This window comes from Pelobates fuscus, chromosome 4, assembly GCF_036172605.1.
Source record: "Pelobates fuscus isolate aPelFus1 chromosome 4, aPelFus1.pri, whole genome shotgun sequence".
Taxonomy (NCBI): Eukaryota; Metazoa; Chordata; class Amphibia; order Anura; family Pelobatidae; genus Pelobates; species Pelobates fuscus.
Window position 1 is genome coordinate 132,206,069 of NC_086320.1, and position 18,192 is coordinate 132,224,260.

The 18,192-nt window shown below is 38.9% G+C and overlaps 1 protein-coding gene across 1 annotated transcript in view; it reads right to left on the reverse strand.

Moving 5' to 3' along the window:
- TMX3 (thioredoxin related transmembrane protein 3) overlaps positions 1-18,192 on the reverse strand; it is a 95,380-nt gene that overhangs the window by 35,199 nt on the left and 41,989 nt on the right. Inside the window, exons 5-9 of the mRNA XM_063451613.1 lie at positions 18,106-18,151; positions 17,601-17,681; positions 8,700-8,799; positions 5,840-5,917; positions 665-731 (exon numbers count right to left, since the gene is read on the reverse strand). Of these exons, the coding sequence (XP_063307683.1) occupies positions 665-731; positions 5,840-5,917; positions 8,700-8,799; positions 17,601-17,681; positions 18,106-18,151 (372 nt within the window). The remainder of the gene's footprint in view (positions 1-664; positions 732-5,839; positions 5,918-8,699; positions 8,800-17,600; positions 17,682-18,105; positions 18,152-18,192) is intronic.

Genomic DNA, 18,192 nt, shown 5'->3' on the forward strand with positions numbered 1-18,192 from the left:
AGGCAACTTTTGAGAAATACATTTATAAAACAAAAAAACAAAACAAACAAAAAAAACACATGATCTATGTTGGAACCATTTACGAAATGATAAAAGGAGTCACACAGCCGTGCACATCATTGCACTCTAAAGATACGGAAATTAGAGCCTGTCACTCTCAGAACCAACTCAAAACCTCGGCAAGCAACAACCAATGATACACTGTCTCTGTTGACAAGCTGATGACAAAGCTGATGCTTACAGTATGTAGTACAGTTGACCACAAGACTAAACATAACTTTAACTGTATATAGACCAAATATATCTCCACTTCTGTATCCGTTGAGAATAAATAATAATGAACAGTACCAGCAGAAATCTATAAATGAGTAATGTTTCTCTTGTATCATGAAGTGGACTATATACCTCTGCTGTATGCATTTATGTACTAATCTGTTTATTAATCGTGGCTCACATTTTTTTACTAACACTGGTTAGAACTGGAATATATCTGGACATGCTATAGTATTTTAATATTTGCATTGTATTACCATATTAAAAAACATCACTGTTACTAGTAACACGCAGTTAAACAGTATAACCCATCAGGGAAAAGACTACCAATTGTTTGTAACAAACTGCCAGGGCTCTAACAACAAATGAGAGGGTTAATTACTTTACTTACCATCATAGACAAAATAAGTAGAATCTTTAAATACAAGAACAGCTGGGACTTCATTCAGAGTAACGTACTGGAAGGAAAAAAAGGTTAAACTGGGATTTCTGAATAAAAAATAAACACTTATGAGTTCATATTATATTTGCAACTCGTTTAAAATGTTCCTGCTTCTCCCACATTAAATTCAAGAACTGACTTTTCACTTGCTGCCTAATATACCACACCCCTTGACAGGAGCCATTGTAATTATATAATCAATGTTATTCACTTCACCTGTCAGTGGTTTTAATGTGTATATACATACATCTATTATATCTTGAATGCAGAATACATACATATACTTTATGCAAGCATGGGTCACCTCTACTATCTGCTACTGGTTCTATTCATAACATCGTTTTGAAAAGTGCTGTTATTTGATTCCCTTTGAAATAATAGTTGCCAATATATGTAAAGGACGAGGAGGAGAAAAAAAACGAAACAAAAAAAAAAAAAAAAATAACACCCACTTTGCCTCCGCACACGATTCCTCTAACATGGAATATGGGGGAGTCTGGGAGTCCTATTTTTCATCTTTTTTAAAACTAATGGTGCCAATTGCAGTAATAAATAGAGTTCATACTGCACACATGGTTTCAGTAATGTTGATGAAACAGAGCAGCAATTAATCGAATTCCTACTGCACACAGATGTAGGTTAAAAAGGAAACAAAAATGCCTAAGCAAATCAAGAGGAAGTGGTCAAGTAAATACGGTCAACAGGGAATAAAAAGAATTTCTAATATTGTGGTAGCATAATCGTTATATTTGTGTTAGTCAAGAGTAGGACATCATATAATTATACATTTTGACATAATTTCAGGATTCTACATAAATAAAATGTTAAAATGGAGAATAAATTGTGAATTCGTAACTAATAAATGCAGCAGCAATGTGGACAACGTTAACCACGCGGTACCAGAAGCATGTAACCCATTGTTTAAAATGTTAAGTAAATTTCACAAAGGAACAGTAACAGTACTAATCAATTTGCTGAGATAAAGAGTTTTGATTTCTAGCTTCTAGCTTGAACATTTCAGCTGTCAGACACATCATTTGTAGTCCTAGTTAGGAAGATCAATTGCATTTCTATAATGTCTATACTGCATGCTTAGACAATTTGGCCTGAGCTCTTTCTCATAAGAGAAAGTGTTGAGCCAACAGCAATTCCACTCATCCTCCATAAACTTCAGCTAGGTATAACCTATTTGTCACGTAAACACATGCTGGATACAGAGTTTGTAGGTATAAACAACAATAACGATAATTAGGCACCCTTGACTGGAGTCTCTTTTTTCTAGTTAGCAGTAGGTCTGCCTGTAACTCCAGGCAGCCACTTAACTGTGCAGCTACACAAAGTTAATTTTCCTTTAACCTTTTTTAAGATTATTTCTTGAATTTTTATTACGGTATTTCTTGCATTTGAATGCATTGTTGTAAAGTAATGTGATCATACTGTTTCGTGTCAGAACTACGAAATCACACTCCCCTTTCCCCTCCCAAAAAACTCTTCACTTAGTTTATACAATCTACTTACTACCACATGGGGAATTACGTGACTGAACCAATTAAAGGTTACATAACAATCTAGGTCTTAATTGTCCCTTCAGGACGGGTGACGGACAAGGTCAGTCATCCCGGGGATACCCTTAACGATCGCGGGGTTAATGCTCCGGTCTGTCTCTGTATTAGAGGCAGACCGGGAGCACCGGATCGGGCTGTCCCAGCACATGTGCTCGCTCTGTCAGTGATCAATTGGCAGGGATTACATTTTACTTTCATCTGATTTTTTATTTTTTATTTTTTAACCCCTGAGTGTTAATTCTCTCTTTTTTTTTTAACCCTCAGAAGTTAAATTTATTTTATTAATTAAATATCTTAAAATTATATATTTAGCTAACTGGGGTGGGTGGAAGTTAGTGGGGAATTTGGGGATTTGGAGTTAGGCTAACTAGGGGTTAACGTTAAAAAAAGTTTTAAAAAGTAAAAAATTACTTTTAAAAAAAGTTTTAATAACGTTTAAGTAAAAAACAAAGAAGACAACCCCCTTTACCCAGTCCAAATAAAAATTAACCCCTTCCCTGCCAGTCGTTCAATGCCTACAGTGATCAAAATACAGACCACAGTATTATACTGTGATCTAATTTGTTTTAACCCCTGAGGATTAACTTTTATTTATTTATTAACTCTCAGGGGTTTAATTTATTTAATTAATTTATTTAAATATTTAATAATTATATATTTTGCTAGCTGGGGTGGGTGGGAGTTATGGGAAAATGGGGAATTTACGGTTAGTGCTGCTTACTGCTAGTTAGGGGTTAACGGTAAAAAAAAAAGCTTAGAAAAATGTTAAATCTGTAAAAAAAAAGTTTTAAGAAAGTTTAGGAAAGTTTAAAAAAAATAATAAGCAAAACAAAAGTTTAAAAACTATTTTTAAAAATTTAAAAAAGTTTAAAAAAGTTAAAAAATACATTAAAAAATAATCGTTACCACTACACCTGGAACAAACTAGAGAAAAAAATCCCACGCTAAGGTTCAAAATATGCCTTTTGAAATACCCTGGGATGTCATCTTTAAGAAATGGTATAGCTTTATGGGGCATTTGGTTTATATAACCTGGTAAAATACTCTAAAATGGCACATGGGCACATCGCAAAAATTCAAAGTTTGAAAAAAACTGGAATGGCTATGTCCCAAATGTGCCCCTCCAATGTCCACATATTCCTGGCAATGGTACATACGGGGGTATTGCTGTACTCTGCCGATATAGCTGAGCAACATATAAAGTATTATGCAGTCGTAGCACACATAAGGTTTGCAAAATATACTGTGCAAACTTACTTTGTGTGTCATAAAGGCAGAAAAAATAAATGCTTATTACCACTACACTTGGTACAAGCTAGTGGAAAAATGATCCCACGCTAAGGTTCAAAATATGCCTTTTGAAATACCCTGGGATGTGTTCTTTAAGAAATGGTATGCCTTTATGGTGTGGTTGTAATATGTAGCCTGCTCAAGTGCTCCAAAGTGGAACACGGACACATCAAAACCCTCCATGAAAATTCACACTTAAAAATGTAAACTTGTCACGTCTCTTTTACAGCACTGTAACTTCACAAAATATTGCCAAAGACATACAATGGGGGTGTCATTTTACTCAGAAGACTTAGCGGAGCATAATTTGGGGGGTTTGAACTTAGTGGCACATATGAAATATACAAAATGCCCAGCAAAAATGTAATCCGTATGTAAAAAAATGCCCAAAATAATTTTTAACACATACTTTGGCATATATTGGTGAAAAAAATGGGGGCATGTTAAGGCACAATATGCACCATATGAGATACCCTGGAGTGTCTAGTTTTACAAATGGTAGGCCTTTGTGTGTTTTTTTTTTTTTTGAACAGTCAAACTGTTATAATACCCCAAATGGAAGCATTGGCTCATTAAATCCGTCTCTCAAAATTCTACTGTGAATACTGAAAAGGACAGGTCTCATATATGGCACTGTAACTTCACAAAATAGTGGCAAAGACATACAGAGGGGGTGTCATTTTATTCAGCAGGTGTAACTGAACACAAAATAAAACTTTGTACAGGAATAGCACACACCAACTTTACAAAATACACATGAGAAGTTCTTTGTTATAAGTTTGTGTGCGAAAAAACAATTTTTTTCTCCAATATTTAGCAGAGGTTGGCGGTGAAATGACTACGTAGAAAGTGTCAAAACAACCTTAGGTAAATTGCATGTGATGTCTACTGTATATAAATATATACTTTTGTGTGGCAATTTAGTTTTCTTTTATGGCTATTAAGCTTACAAGACAAACATACCAAATTCTAAAATTGCTCCACATTAAAAGTTTATTTTACTCCTTGTGCTTTGTGACCTGTAACTTCCAAAAAAAAACTGAAAATCCCAGACACATTATATATTCTGTAAATCAGAACAACTAAATGCATTTATTTTTAATTGCTTTATTTAACCTGCCCTAATTATGCACACATTATTACTGCAAAAACTGTAAAAAAAAGATGTAATATTTTTTTTTTGCATTTTTCTGTTTTTTTTTTATAATAAATAAGTATATATATATATATATATATATATATATATATATATATATATATATATATACACACATGTTACATCAAATTAAAGCCCTTTCTGTCCTTTAAAAAACAGTATATAATATGTGTCGGTGCAATAAACGAGAGAGATGCAAATTGCAGTTGAACGCAAATAGCAAGAAAATGCAAAAATTGCTTGTGTCATTAAGCGTAAGACAAGCTTCTGAAGCTGTGTCCTTAAGGGGTTAAAGGTGGACATTTTCATGTTGTAATGAGGTCTTAAAGGACCACTATAGGCACCCAGACTACTTCAGCTCAATGAAGTGGTCTGGGTGCCAGGTCCATCTAGTGTTAACCCTGCTATGTTTACACTGGGGTTAATCCAGCCTCTAGTGGCTGTCTCACTGACAGCCGCTAGAGGCGCTTCGCGCACTTGTCACTGTGAAAATCACAGTGAGAAGACACTGGCCGTCCATAGGAAAGCATTAAGAAATGCTTTCCTATGGACTGTTTGAATGCGCGTGCGGCTCTTGCCGCGCATTGGCATTTGGCGCTGACATGGGCAGAGGGAGGAGAGTTCCCCAGCTCCGAGGGAGCCCGGCGCTGGAGAAATGCAAGTGTTTAACCCCTTCAACACAGCGGGAGTGGGACCCTGAGGGTGGGGAGAACCTAAAGATCCTATAGTGCCAGGAAAACAAAAATGTTTTCCTGGCACTATAGTGGTCCTTTAAGAGCCCACATAATTATGATATTGTAAACAATCAAGTTTCTGAAGGTTTAATTACAACATTAACTTAAAGTTACCAAACAATGCTATATTTATGACTGAGTGCAAAAATATAGTGGCCATTAGACATGTGCAAAAGTTTGTTTCTGACTGTTCGTTCGAATCAAAATCCTTTTAATCCACACCTGGACCAATTGAATAGAGGATGATCGTATTCTATGGGTGTGCATTACAATGCATTAGATTTGGACAAACCATCAGGAAACAAACATTTGCAGAATATTTTCAGCTGCAGGGATAAAAGTCTAACAACCAAATCCCTGTTATCTATATCAGGATTACCTCTGGCAATACTTCCTCTGAAGCGGAAAAAAAGTACGTATAAACGATAAGTTCTGAAGCGACTTCAATAAATTTCTCCTGTTTAATAAATAAATAAATAATTATACATTATAAAGGTTCATAGTACATGCAATAAAAAGATATTGATGATACAACTTGTTTTTACATTTCCAGATAAAAACGTAACATACGACAGATTAAGTTTTTAACACCAAAAGGTAAATTAGTATTAACCGCACATTTCTGCAACATTTTGTTTACAATAAAAATAAATGTAGTTACTAGCAAGATATATATGTTATTTGCATGGAATTCAAGACAAAAAAAGTACATTTAAATTTGGAGATTAAGATTAAGCTTTGTGATTAGTGTTCTGGTGTGACTGAGGAACCAGAATTATTATGCTACCCCTTTCCAAATTAGTTTTGTGGTAATACTGTCAAGATGACTGGAAAACAAAAAAACTAAATGCAAAACACAAAGTCACACCAGATTTGTCAATTGAGTGCTCTATCCCCTCTAATTTGCCTACATTCTATTAACATTAAAGGACCACTCTAGTGCCAGGAAAACATACTCTTTTTCCTGGCACTAGAGTGCCCTCAGGGTGCCCCCACCCTCAGGGACCCCCTCCTGCCCGGCTCTGGAAAGGGGAAAGGAGTAAAAACTTACCTTTACCAGCGCTGGGCGGAGAGCTATCCTCCTCCGATCCTCCTCTTCTCCTCCCCGTCGGCTGAATGCGCACGCGCGGCAAGAGCTGCGCGCGCATTCAGCCGGTCACATAGGAAAGCATTCATAATGCTTTCCTATGGACGCTTGCGTGCTCTCACTGTGATTTTCACAGTGAGAATCACGCAAGCGCCTCTAGCGGCTGTCAGTGAGACAGCCACTAGAGGAAATAGGGGAAGGCTTAACCCATTCACAAACATAGCAGTTTCTCTGAAACTGCTATGTTTATGAAAAAATGGGTTAACCCTAGAAGGACCTGGCACCCAGACCACTTCATTAAGCTGAAGTGGTCTGGGTGCCTGGAGTGGTCCTTTAACATTAACATTCAGCTTGGCCAACAAGCCTTTTCCTAAGGGGTGATATAAGACACAATAAAATACAAGCGCCAATTTGAACATGATTTTTTTTATTTAATCGCCTTAAGGACCAAACTTCTGGAATAAAAGGGAATCATGACATGTCACGTGTCCTTAAGGGGTTAAGGGACAGGTTAAACATCATGCTTCATCTTAAGTAAATGATTTTGAGGTGTAGATGGTGACTATACAGCCTTGCAAATGAAAACCGTGTTTCTGAGAAAAGGTAATGTTTCCATTTTGCTGTTTCCTTGCCTACTAGTGACTCACATTCAGAAGGAGAAGGGGCTCCTTGAATTGAATTGTTGCAAATGACAATGTATGTGTCCAGTGTTTCTCATGAGACACACTTAAGTCGAAGCATTGGATTGGTGGATAAAAAAAATAAATAAAAAATGGACTAGTAAACTAAAGCAGTAAAAGAACATGTCTACTTAGAAATAAAAAAAAAAACATACTTTTTAAGTAGAGTGTTCTTTTGTTAAAGGATATGTGTCATCTTTAAAAACATTTCTTTATATAATAATCATTTTAACAAGTATTGAAAGTATATATACTTCATTTAAAAAAACATTTGATGTAAAAAAAAAAAAAATAGAAAAAAATGTATACATAACTTTAGTGTATGACATGATCTTTCAGCCATATACATACACCTTTGGTCAGACAGTGTTTGAAAACGAACCCCATCTGTGGTTTTCCCTCCTACACTCCCTACTTTTACACATATCTAAAGGGACACTATAGTCATCAGAACAACTACAGCTAATTGAATTTGTTCTGCTGAGTAGAATCATTCCCTTCAGGCTTTTAGCTGTGAACAATCTTTTCATAGAAAATGCAGTGTTTACATTACAGCCTAGTGATAACTTCACTGGCCACTCCTTAGATGGCTGCTAGAGGTGCTTCCTTGGGCAGTGCTGCAGAGTAAGCAGCACTGCCATTCAGTGTCTCCACCCTCTGCATGCAGACACTGAACTTTCCTCAGAGATGCATTGATTCAATTCATCCCTATGAGGAGATGTTGATTGGTTAGAGCTGTGTTTCACTTGTGCTGGCTCTGCCCCGATCTGCCTCCTTGACAGTCTCAGCCAATCCTATGAGTAAGCATTGTGATTGGCTCAAACCACCACTTCTGATGATGTCATCAGACAGAGTCACCTCACAGGCAGACTGGGGCAGAGCTTGGAACTGCAGACTTGAAGACAAGTAAGATTTTACTATATTTAGGGAGGCAAGAGGGGAGCAGGGGGGCTAGATGGCGATTTTAACACTATAGGTGTATGCATGTTTGTGTTCCTGACCCTATAGAGCTCCTTAAATAAAAACATACACTTGCTGAAAGAATATATAAAAAAATATTTTATCCTTATTCTATAGTTTTAATCTATATATTTTGGTATCCCCCATGCCGTTTGAGGGGGTTTGAAGGAAGAGTGTTAGTTGTCTTTATAGCCCTTGCCACTAGAGACAAGTCATCCCTGAAATGTAGAATTGGGGTATCTACTAAATTGACATATTTTCAGTTGCAGGGTTAAAAAGACCAGGGTATGGCACGCAGACCGCTTCAAACATAGAGACAGATAAACTAAACATATACCACATTGTTATGCAATATGTGAATAAATGGGAAAACAATAAATAGCTGTAAGTAGGAATTTTTCTGTGCAATTTCTTATTCATATGCAAGCAAGGCAGTGCAATGTTGAGCAACAGCAGATTTGAAGCTTAAACAATATCTGAAACATAACGATAAACTATTAAGAATATTATACCTTTAGGGTGGATTCAACGCCAACATACACGAAAAGAACATTATGTCTCTTCTGTACATGATCAAACATTTGCTGGCTTGGAAGCGGACGAATTAAAGGCCTTAAACAAAAGCAAAAACACAAATCAAGACATTACAACAAAACAAATACAACTCATTAAATGGAAAAAACACTATGAATTGTCTCAACAAATTCAGCAACCTAACAGCCGTACAGTGAAATAGAAAGGTATTGGTTTTAAATAGGCAAATATATTTATTATTGAAATATTGAATAAGTAAAAGAATAAGGAATATGGATACGTAAAATAAATGACAGAAGCAGAAGCAAATCGTGTAGATGGTAATATGCTTGTTTTATTGATGAAAGAAGTTCCAGCGTCATAGGTTGGTGACTAAATGTAAATATTTTATTATTCTGGTTATGCATTAAGGAGATCCTGCAAGCAATCCAGTTTGCATAGTACTAGTTTTTGGGCAGTTCCTCCCTTCCCAAGATGATCTCCACAGACCAGGTTGGGTTTGTCCTGAATAGAGAGGCTTGTGACAATAGGACCATAGGAGCAATAGTGACCATAGGAGCCATGCCTCTGATACACCTGACGCAAGATACTTCTAAGAGCCTTCTCCTCCTCTTAACGGACACAAAGAAGGCCATTAACAGAGTCAGTTGGGACTTTCTGTTTACCACTTTGAGGACTATAGGTTTGGGCTAACATATGCAACAATAGACAACATATGCCTTATATTCCTTGCATCAATGTGTGCATCAATGGGGCATACACAGATACTTTCCCTATAGGTAACAGAATTAGGCATGGGTGCCCCCTGTCGCCCATGCTCTTCGTCTTTGTCTTCAAAGCAATCCTGCAGGTGATTCGGGAGAGCACAGACATCAGAGGGGTGGAGGTGGATTATGGTCACCACAAAGTAGATGATTTGCTATTTTTTGTTTCAAACCCTGAAATATTCCAACCCGTCAGAATTGAAATCATTCATGGTGAATTGTGTCAAACCTAAAAATTTATTCTTTTAAAACCACCATTTTGAATGCTAACTTATCCAATCTGTCTTTCATGGAGTTTTCCATTCCAATGGAGCAATCTGGCCATTAAATACCTGGAAGTCTGGTTTCCAACTTATGTAACATGTCTGTATCAGACAAATGTCTTAACCAAGCAAAAAAACACTATCCAAAATAGCCTGGCTGAGTGGGTGCTGCAATATATCTTTTTTCTTGGGAGGGTGGTAGCTATTAAAATAAATTGATTGCAGAGAATCCTGTATCTTTTCCAAACCCTTCCAGTTTACATATCATCAGCATTCTTTGCATCATTGTGCTCACTATTAATAAAATTCTTAGAGCTCCAAACCTAAACAAATATTCTCACAGCTGACACTGCCCAAGACCAGGGAAGGTTTGGAGGTCCGTAACTTCAAGCTTTATTATCATGCTAGTTACCTACTCCATGTGGTTGAATGGGCTAAGGTTGGAGCACAGAAACCTTGAAAGTCAACTGAGGTGAGTAGACCACTTTCTGCTCTTCTATGATTAAACCCACACACATGCAGACCAAAGAGGTCTTCACAGCCTTTTGTCAAGGCCAGGATAATGATATGTTACTCACAGGCCACTAAAATGGGACGACTAATCCCATTCCCCACCCCTTGTGGTCATATATGATGCTGGAATGACTTGAGGCAATGCTAGATTTAAATGATGGCTAATTTAAAATAATTATGTTTTAGGTTTGAGCTAGATGGGTTGTGTTGGAGGTGGGGTTTCCCAAGTTTTCTTTCACTTATAGTGGGAATGACTGGGCATTGTATCTCACTGAAGAAGTGTTGCCTCCATTTTTCGTAAGTTTAGTAATTTACTATTGCAATTTATATAGCGCCAACAGATTCCGTAGCATTTTTATATCCCACCACTGTTCCTCCTGGACGCTTTCTTTCTACATCATACTAATACCCTCTCATCCATATACATAAACTCTCTGACAATCTCCATTCTGAACATAGTAAAACAGCTAATTCTCCTCTTCTGGAAGCAAGACACCACACTAACTATCCCTTTGTTTTATTAGAATGGAGGAGCTGAGGACGCTTGATGAACTTTGGTATTTCTCTCATGAGAAGGTGCAGACTTACACTGAAATTTGTGCGCAGTGGCCGACTTGAACTTTTACAGCTAATTTTCAAAAGTACAATGGGGATTCGAGAGGATCACCTAAGCATTGAGAATCCTATTATTGATTACACCCACCGGTTCCTGGGTTGCCACGCACATGATAGAAGTTATGTGAACTTTCATCGTCTGAGTAACCCCCTTTAGAAGTCCTACAGACGCACCTGTAACACCACAATAGTTTTAAAACATTCCATAAAAATGTTAACTTCCTTTTTGTTAATGTTCTTATTGGACGATTTGTTTCTGTTGGGAGTTACGAAACAATGTTTATCTTTGTTTCTACTAGAAAATGAATAAAAGACCAACCACAAAGTTAAAGGTTTACTCAAACTTTTTTTTTCAAAGTATAATGCCATTTTGGGCTTTTTGTTTTAGTTCCCTTCCACCCCCAAACTAAAAAAATAAAGCTTAAAATAAATGTATTACTCACCTAGAATAGACAATTGTTGCGGGTGCAACAAGCTCCAGTCACACAATAAAATAACTCAATATGCGCAGAGTGTCAAGCTGAAACATTAGACATACATAATCTGACCACTATATTTAAGTGTTCATGGTGGATCGTGTAACCCTTTAACAAATTTAACGGTCAGGCAATCAACTACACTAAAGACCTGGATAGTCAAATCCTAATCCTAAGGTCCTAAGATAACGGAGGACAGAGTACAGTTGATTCTATTTTCACTTTGATTATCCCACTAGGATCCCAATAAACACCAATATGGACCAATGTGAAATAAGCGTAACGATCCGCGCCAAATAACTGTAAAGACTAAGTAGCTTTTACCTGGTGCCTCAGAGCCTACGGCTCCTACATACCCAGCTCGCCTGCGTGCCTAATAAAACAACAAATTACAAAATCGTATCACATTCCTCACTCACCCAACCAAAAAAAAAAAAAGCAAAGCATGCATTTCGACACCGAAACATTATGCAGTCATCTGGGACTACCTCAGCAAGTGAATTGTAATACCTTATAATCACTAAAATGTGCTATCCTGAAGTCTACAAAACTGCTTGCACAGTAAAAAGAGTACTTAAAGGGTTACTCTAACCACTATAGTTGCTACAGCCCATTGTAGTGGTTCATGATTTTAGGAGTAGCCTACGTAGTTTTCCCTGCAGTGGAGCAAACTGTTTCACAATGGTTTGCCCTATTACCTGGGCCCCCCTAAGGCACCTGGCCTCATCTACTGATGGGTTAGGACATCCTGCTGTCCATTCATTGGCTGAAAACATTCACTGATTTCTCTCGGCTACTGAATGAAATGCTGTGCATATAAATATGCACAGAATTGACATTAGCCAGCCCCGAACTCTTGTTGTAGGCTGGGCTGGCTAATGACGCTGCCGGAGGTGGAGTTACACCTCAACAACAAAGATCTTACATTCAGTATGTGCAGTGTTTCACAGCAAAGAAGCTGCACAGTCACCATGACCACTTCATCTGAATAAAATGATGGTACTAGGAGACACCAGGCGCAGTATTGCCTTTAAGTATTAAACGGTTAAAGAATAGTTGTGTGCCGAGATGACTTTCTCCCTCTTCTCTTCTGCCAAGGCTAATGCCAAAGCATTAGCATGTGCAGCGGGGAAGTGGCAGTGATTGGCTATGAGTGTCATCTTACGTTCTCCGACTACTATTAGCTGCTCACTGCACTCACATTTCTCAATTTGAGTTGCAATAGGAGGCAAGTCTCCATCAGCCCAAGCAGAAGATGAGAACTGCAGACTGTCGACATAGTACATATCTTTAGTGTTAAAATATTTGTTAACGGTTTAACACGTAAAAAAGGAAAGACGGCAGCAGTAGTCTCCAGGCGCTATAACAACTTTACTCAGATGCAATTGTTATGGTACCTGGAAAATTCCTTTAGGAGCCACGTGCACTATAAAATTAACCTTCAAAAGTATAAGATAACTTTAGAAAGCACAAAGAAAAGCCACAGAAAAAAGCAGGATGCATATTAAAAAAGTGTATGTTGCCTACATTGATTAACATTTCAACTGTTACTATAAAGATAAACAATTGTTTTCACACTAAAGAGACAGATGTTAAAACAGACCTGTCATCAGTGGCGTACATACCAGGGTCGCAGGGGTCGCGGCTGCGACCGGGCCCGGCCCACCAGGGGGCCCGGCCGCCCCTGCGACCCGGTATGTACGCTCTGGGCCAGCCTCTTTCCCATGGGTGCCCAGGACCCGGCCACCTCCGGGCCCCCCGAGGCTGGCCCTGCTTACACCCGGCGGCCGGCTGGTGCGCGAGGGAGCACTCTCCCCTGAGTGCTTCCTCTTCAGCTCCCTCGCGCACCGCACTGATACCGGAGCCGGAAGATGACGTCATCTTCCGGCGCCGGTATCAGTATGCGGCGTGCGAGGGAGCTGAAGAGGAAGCACTCAGGGGAGAGTGCTCCCTCGCGCGCCCGCAGGACCAGCCAGCCCGCCGGGTGACCGGCCCCCCCAGGAGCCCAGCAGCACCACTGGACCCCAGGGAATCCCCTCAGCACTCCAAAAGGTAAGGAGGCTGGGGGGATTAAATAAAAAAAAAAGTGTGTGTGAGTGTAAGTGTGTGTGTGAGTGTAAGTGTGTGTGTGAGTGTAAGTGTGTGTGTGAGTGTAAGTGTGTGTGTGTGAGTGTGTGTGAGTGTAAGTGTGTGTGTGAGTGTGTGTGTGTTTGTCAGTGAGAGTGTATGTTTTGTAAGTGAGTGTGTATGTATGTCTGTTAGTGAGTGTGTCTTTATCAGTAAATGTGTGTATGCATTTGTTCGTGAGAGTGTGTGTGTGTGTCTTCTGCACTTACCTTTCTCCAGCGCCGGACTCCCATGGCGCTGGGGATCCCTCCGCCTCTCAGCTCCGAATGCGCATGCACGGCAAGAGCCGCGCACGCATTCAAACCGCCCATAGGAAAACATTACTCAATGCTTTCCTATGGACGTTCAGTGTCTTAAAATGGCGGAAGCGCCTCTAGCGGCTGTCAGTGAGACAGCCACTAGAGGCTGGATTAACCCTCAGTGAAACATAACAGTTTCTCTGAAACTGCTATGCTTTCAGCTGCAGGGTTAAAACTAGAGGGACCTGACACCCAGACCACTTCATTGAGCTGATGTGATCTGGGTGTCTGTAGTGGTCCTTTAAGTGTGTGTGCGCATCTGCATGCAGTGGCGTACATACCGCGGTCGCAACCCCTGCGACCAGGTGCCCGCCGCCAATATCTGACCATATACCCTTGTCCGCATCCAAACCGGCACTCAATTGGGAACAGGATCTCCACTGTACTATATTCCCGAAACAATGGTAACGTATAATCCAGGTGACCAAAGGATTAATCAATCAGCTCATATCGAACTACATCGCAAAATATTGTACCGCTGTTATGTGGTGCCAACGAGACTATATAACATTTTTCCAAACACCTCTCCATAGTGATGGAGGTGTGACCTTTTGAAGGGTAGCATGGTACATACGTGGTGGCAGTGTGCACTATTCTTCTGTACTGGAAAACAATCCACTCCTTAATACAAGTGGTAGTGGGCTACACGCTACTCTGTAAACCTTTATATTACCTTCTTCTAGATCTCCTGCCAAACCTGCCCAAGTGCAAAAGAAAAATGGTGCTTCACATCTTCCTAACTGCCCAACAATCGATAGCAAGATCCTGGAAATCCCCCTTGGCATAAATGTTCTCGATAAACAACATATATATGAGAAGGGCTTCACATTGCTCTTCCCCCTTCCAAACCTTGCCAAGCGGCCTGGGATATGTGGGACACATGAAGATCGAACAACGCTGAAATGTGTAAATCTGTAAACATGCTCTATGACAGGGGTAGTCAACCTTTTTATACTTACCGCCCACTAATGCATCTTTCTTGATGGTAAAATGTCCTTACCGCCCACCAGTGCTGCAGTAACAAACTTTTTAGTGCAAGTGTCTTCAGATACTCTGGTAAATAGCCACAAGCATATTTCTCTTTTTTTTTTTTTTTTATTTTTTTTTTTTAGACATGGGTTCTAAATTTGTTGCACAATTTAACAACTACTTTTACTCTTACCACGTTTTGATCTGCACTCCACACAGTGCTTCCGCCCCCCCTTTTATTACAAACACCCAAAACATATTAGTTTTTAATATGTGTCACCATAAAAAGAAATGTTCTCTCTCTCTCTCTTCTTTCTTTCGATAACAAAACTTAACTTGCCAAAACATGAGCCACTCTAAACCCTGCTTTCTCTCCTCCTTTATTTTATCCCCTTTTTTCTATTTTTCTTCCCTTTTTTTGATCTTTTTCCTTTTTATCTATTTTTTTAATGCTTTTCTTTTACCTTCCTTATGGCAACGTCCAAAAATAAGGCAGAGCTAGTTAGCCCACTTATTATTACTATTAGCCAAAAACAATTCTGCTATCATGCATCAGCTCCCACGTATTACACTTGCTCGTGTTGGCACATGCGCACTCTTGTTCTCACAAGTTCATACGCGTTCATGCGCATTTGTGCACTCGCGCCCACCCACTCTCTCAAAGGAAGGAGGATTCAGCTTGTTGTGCTGCCCCGAATCCCTTACCGCCCATGTGGAATCCTGAAACGCCCACTTGTGGGCGATAGGGACCAGGTTGACGACGCACACTTTAGAGGTTTATCTCCTGCTCTGTAAATTGAACTTTAAATCACACACAGGAAGCTCCTGCAGGCTTTAGAATGCTATTGACAGAGCAAGAGATGAGAAAACAAAAATTTTACTTACCGTAAATTATTTTTTCTTAATATGGTGGCAGTACCATAAAACGCAGTAACCCAAAACCTACTAAAGTAAGTAACAAGAGAAAGAAACACAGACCAATTGTACTGCAAAAAATATTTAATAAAGAGGGAGGGAAGCCGTACTGCCACCATGTTAAGAAAAAAAGAATTTACGGTAAGTAAAATTTCAGTTTTTTCAGTCATATGGTGGCAGTTCCATTGGGATATAGCAAGATCCCCATTCGGGCGGGACTTATGCCACGACAGCTTGTAACACCCTACGCCCAAAAGCTGCTCAGAGGCAGAGAATATGTCTAGCCGATAGTGCTTGATAAAAGTGTTAAAAGACGACCAGCATGCTGCCTTGCAGATGACCTCTGGAGAAGCAAGAGCCCTTTCTGCCCATGAGGTAGCCATAGCTTGGGTGGAATGGGCCTTAAGCGAAACTGGAGCCTGAAGACCTGCTATAGAGTATGCCAATTCTATAGCTTGAATGAGCCAACGGGATAAGGTGCCACGGGAAGCCACATTCCCCTTGAAGTGACCTTGAAAATTAGCAAACAGGTGATCCGAAATTATGAATTCTTTCGTTCTGGCAAGGTATATAAGTAAAGCTCTTCTGACGTCCAATTTCTGCCATTTGAGCTTTTGAGGAGATGAGGCTTCACTACAAAATGAAGGTAAAAGAATCGGCTGATTAATATTCTTTGAAGACAAACTTTAGGTAGAAAAGACTGTCTTGGATAAAGAACAACCTTGTCTTTGTGAAAAATAGTCAATTTATCCGAGGAGGACAGAGCGTGAAGTTCTCCCACTCTCTTAGCCGATGTGATGGCTACCAGGAATGTAACTTTAAGAGACAAGATTCTTAATGGGACTTCTTCCAAAGGTTCAAAGGGATGAACACAAAGAGCTTGAAGGACCAGGGATAAATCCCAGGCTGGAAACACCGATCTCCTATGAGGACGTTTGAGGCTGATGGACCTAAACAAATCTTCTGACGAAAATATTGGAGGCCAAATCCCTAGTTGGAAAAAAACTTAAGGCCGATATCTGAACTTTCTGCGTGGAAACCCCCAGACCAGCTGGTAGGTTTTGGGTTATGGAGTTTTATAGGGCAGGGGGAGGGTCTTTTTGATCATAGGTACCTTGCTAGATGTTGAGGAGCAAAACCCAAAGGTACTGCCACCATATGACAGAAAAATACTAAATTAAACAGAATGCGCAAAAAGGGAAGTTTAAACATTATATCTCGCTTTATAGGAAGTGTTTAGGAATACATGGAGGTGTGACTGTATAAACAAAGTGATTGCCAATTTGACTAAGACTGTATGAACAAAGTAGTGCAAATCCAAACATGGCAGATAATTTAACAGTGAGACTGCAGAGGCATGACCAAAACTACTTCATTAAGCTAAAGTTTTTCTAGTGCCAAACGTGTCTCTTTAAACATTACACATTTAATTGCAGTGTTAAATTTGGTTAATTCGGGTTACTTCGATACTTCCCTTTATTTTATTGCTTTACATTTACACTTCCACATTACCAATTTCAACTACTGGCTAAGAGCACAATAGCCCCAACAAAGTTGGCTTTTGAGGGGGCTGCAGGAAAAAGTCTTGTTTCAGTGTCCATCATTTTATTTATTGTATGTGCAACACAACTAGCACACATAGCAATAATGACTGTGTTGCTTAGATTGCAATATCAAACTCCATGTATCACACAAAAATTAGGTCTCTAGTGAGGAAAAATATAAATAAAGAATATACCCAGGTTAGAACATAACTGTCTCAAGTAGCAGTCTACTCTAAGGCAGCAAAATAGCTAAAGGCAGCAAAATAGCTAAAGCCAGCCGTGTTAGCCGTTATAAGTCACCATTTTTTTCTAGATACCAATCACACAGGTGAAAATATTAAATCTAATATTAAACAAATTAATATTTTTTAAAATTATTGTTTAAGGTACTTACCCAGCTACTCTGTTTGCAAATTCAACAATATCCTCCTTTGTCCTGGGACCTCTGTAGTTATAAGCCATTTCTCCCTTTAATCTTAAAATGAAAGTTTACAAATCTTTTATATGCATAGTTAAAAGAATATAGCCTTTAAAAAAGCAGGAGTGAATTGTGAATATATTGATTGTGTATATATGCATCTGTCAAGAAAAAGTCAATCTTAATAGCAGCCAAAAAAACTTTTAGAAGATTTAGACACACCCAGAATTGTGAGAAATAGTTTTTCCCTCATGCAGAAAATCTATAAAAAAAAATGTAATTACTGTATATGCTACAAAATAAATAAATCAATCAACAATTCTTTAGGTCAGGGCTTTTTGAAAATAGTGACAATATTGACCATATTTGTAATGTTATCCCCCCTCCCAGTAACAATTTCTATAAAAAAAAATATAACCCAAAAGGTTTGTATTCACTATAAATAGCCCAACAAATCATTTGCTTTCTTTAAAAGACTTACAACTTTATTGTAGGAAATCCTCGAACTCCATATTCTGAAGCAAGGCCTGTTAGAAAGAATGAACTAGATCAGTTTGGTTTTTCCCCC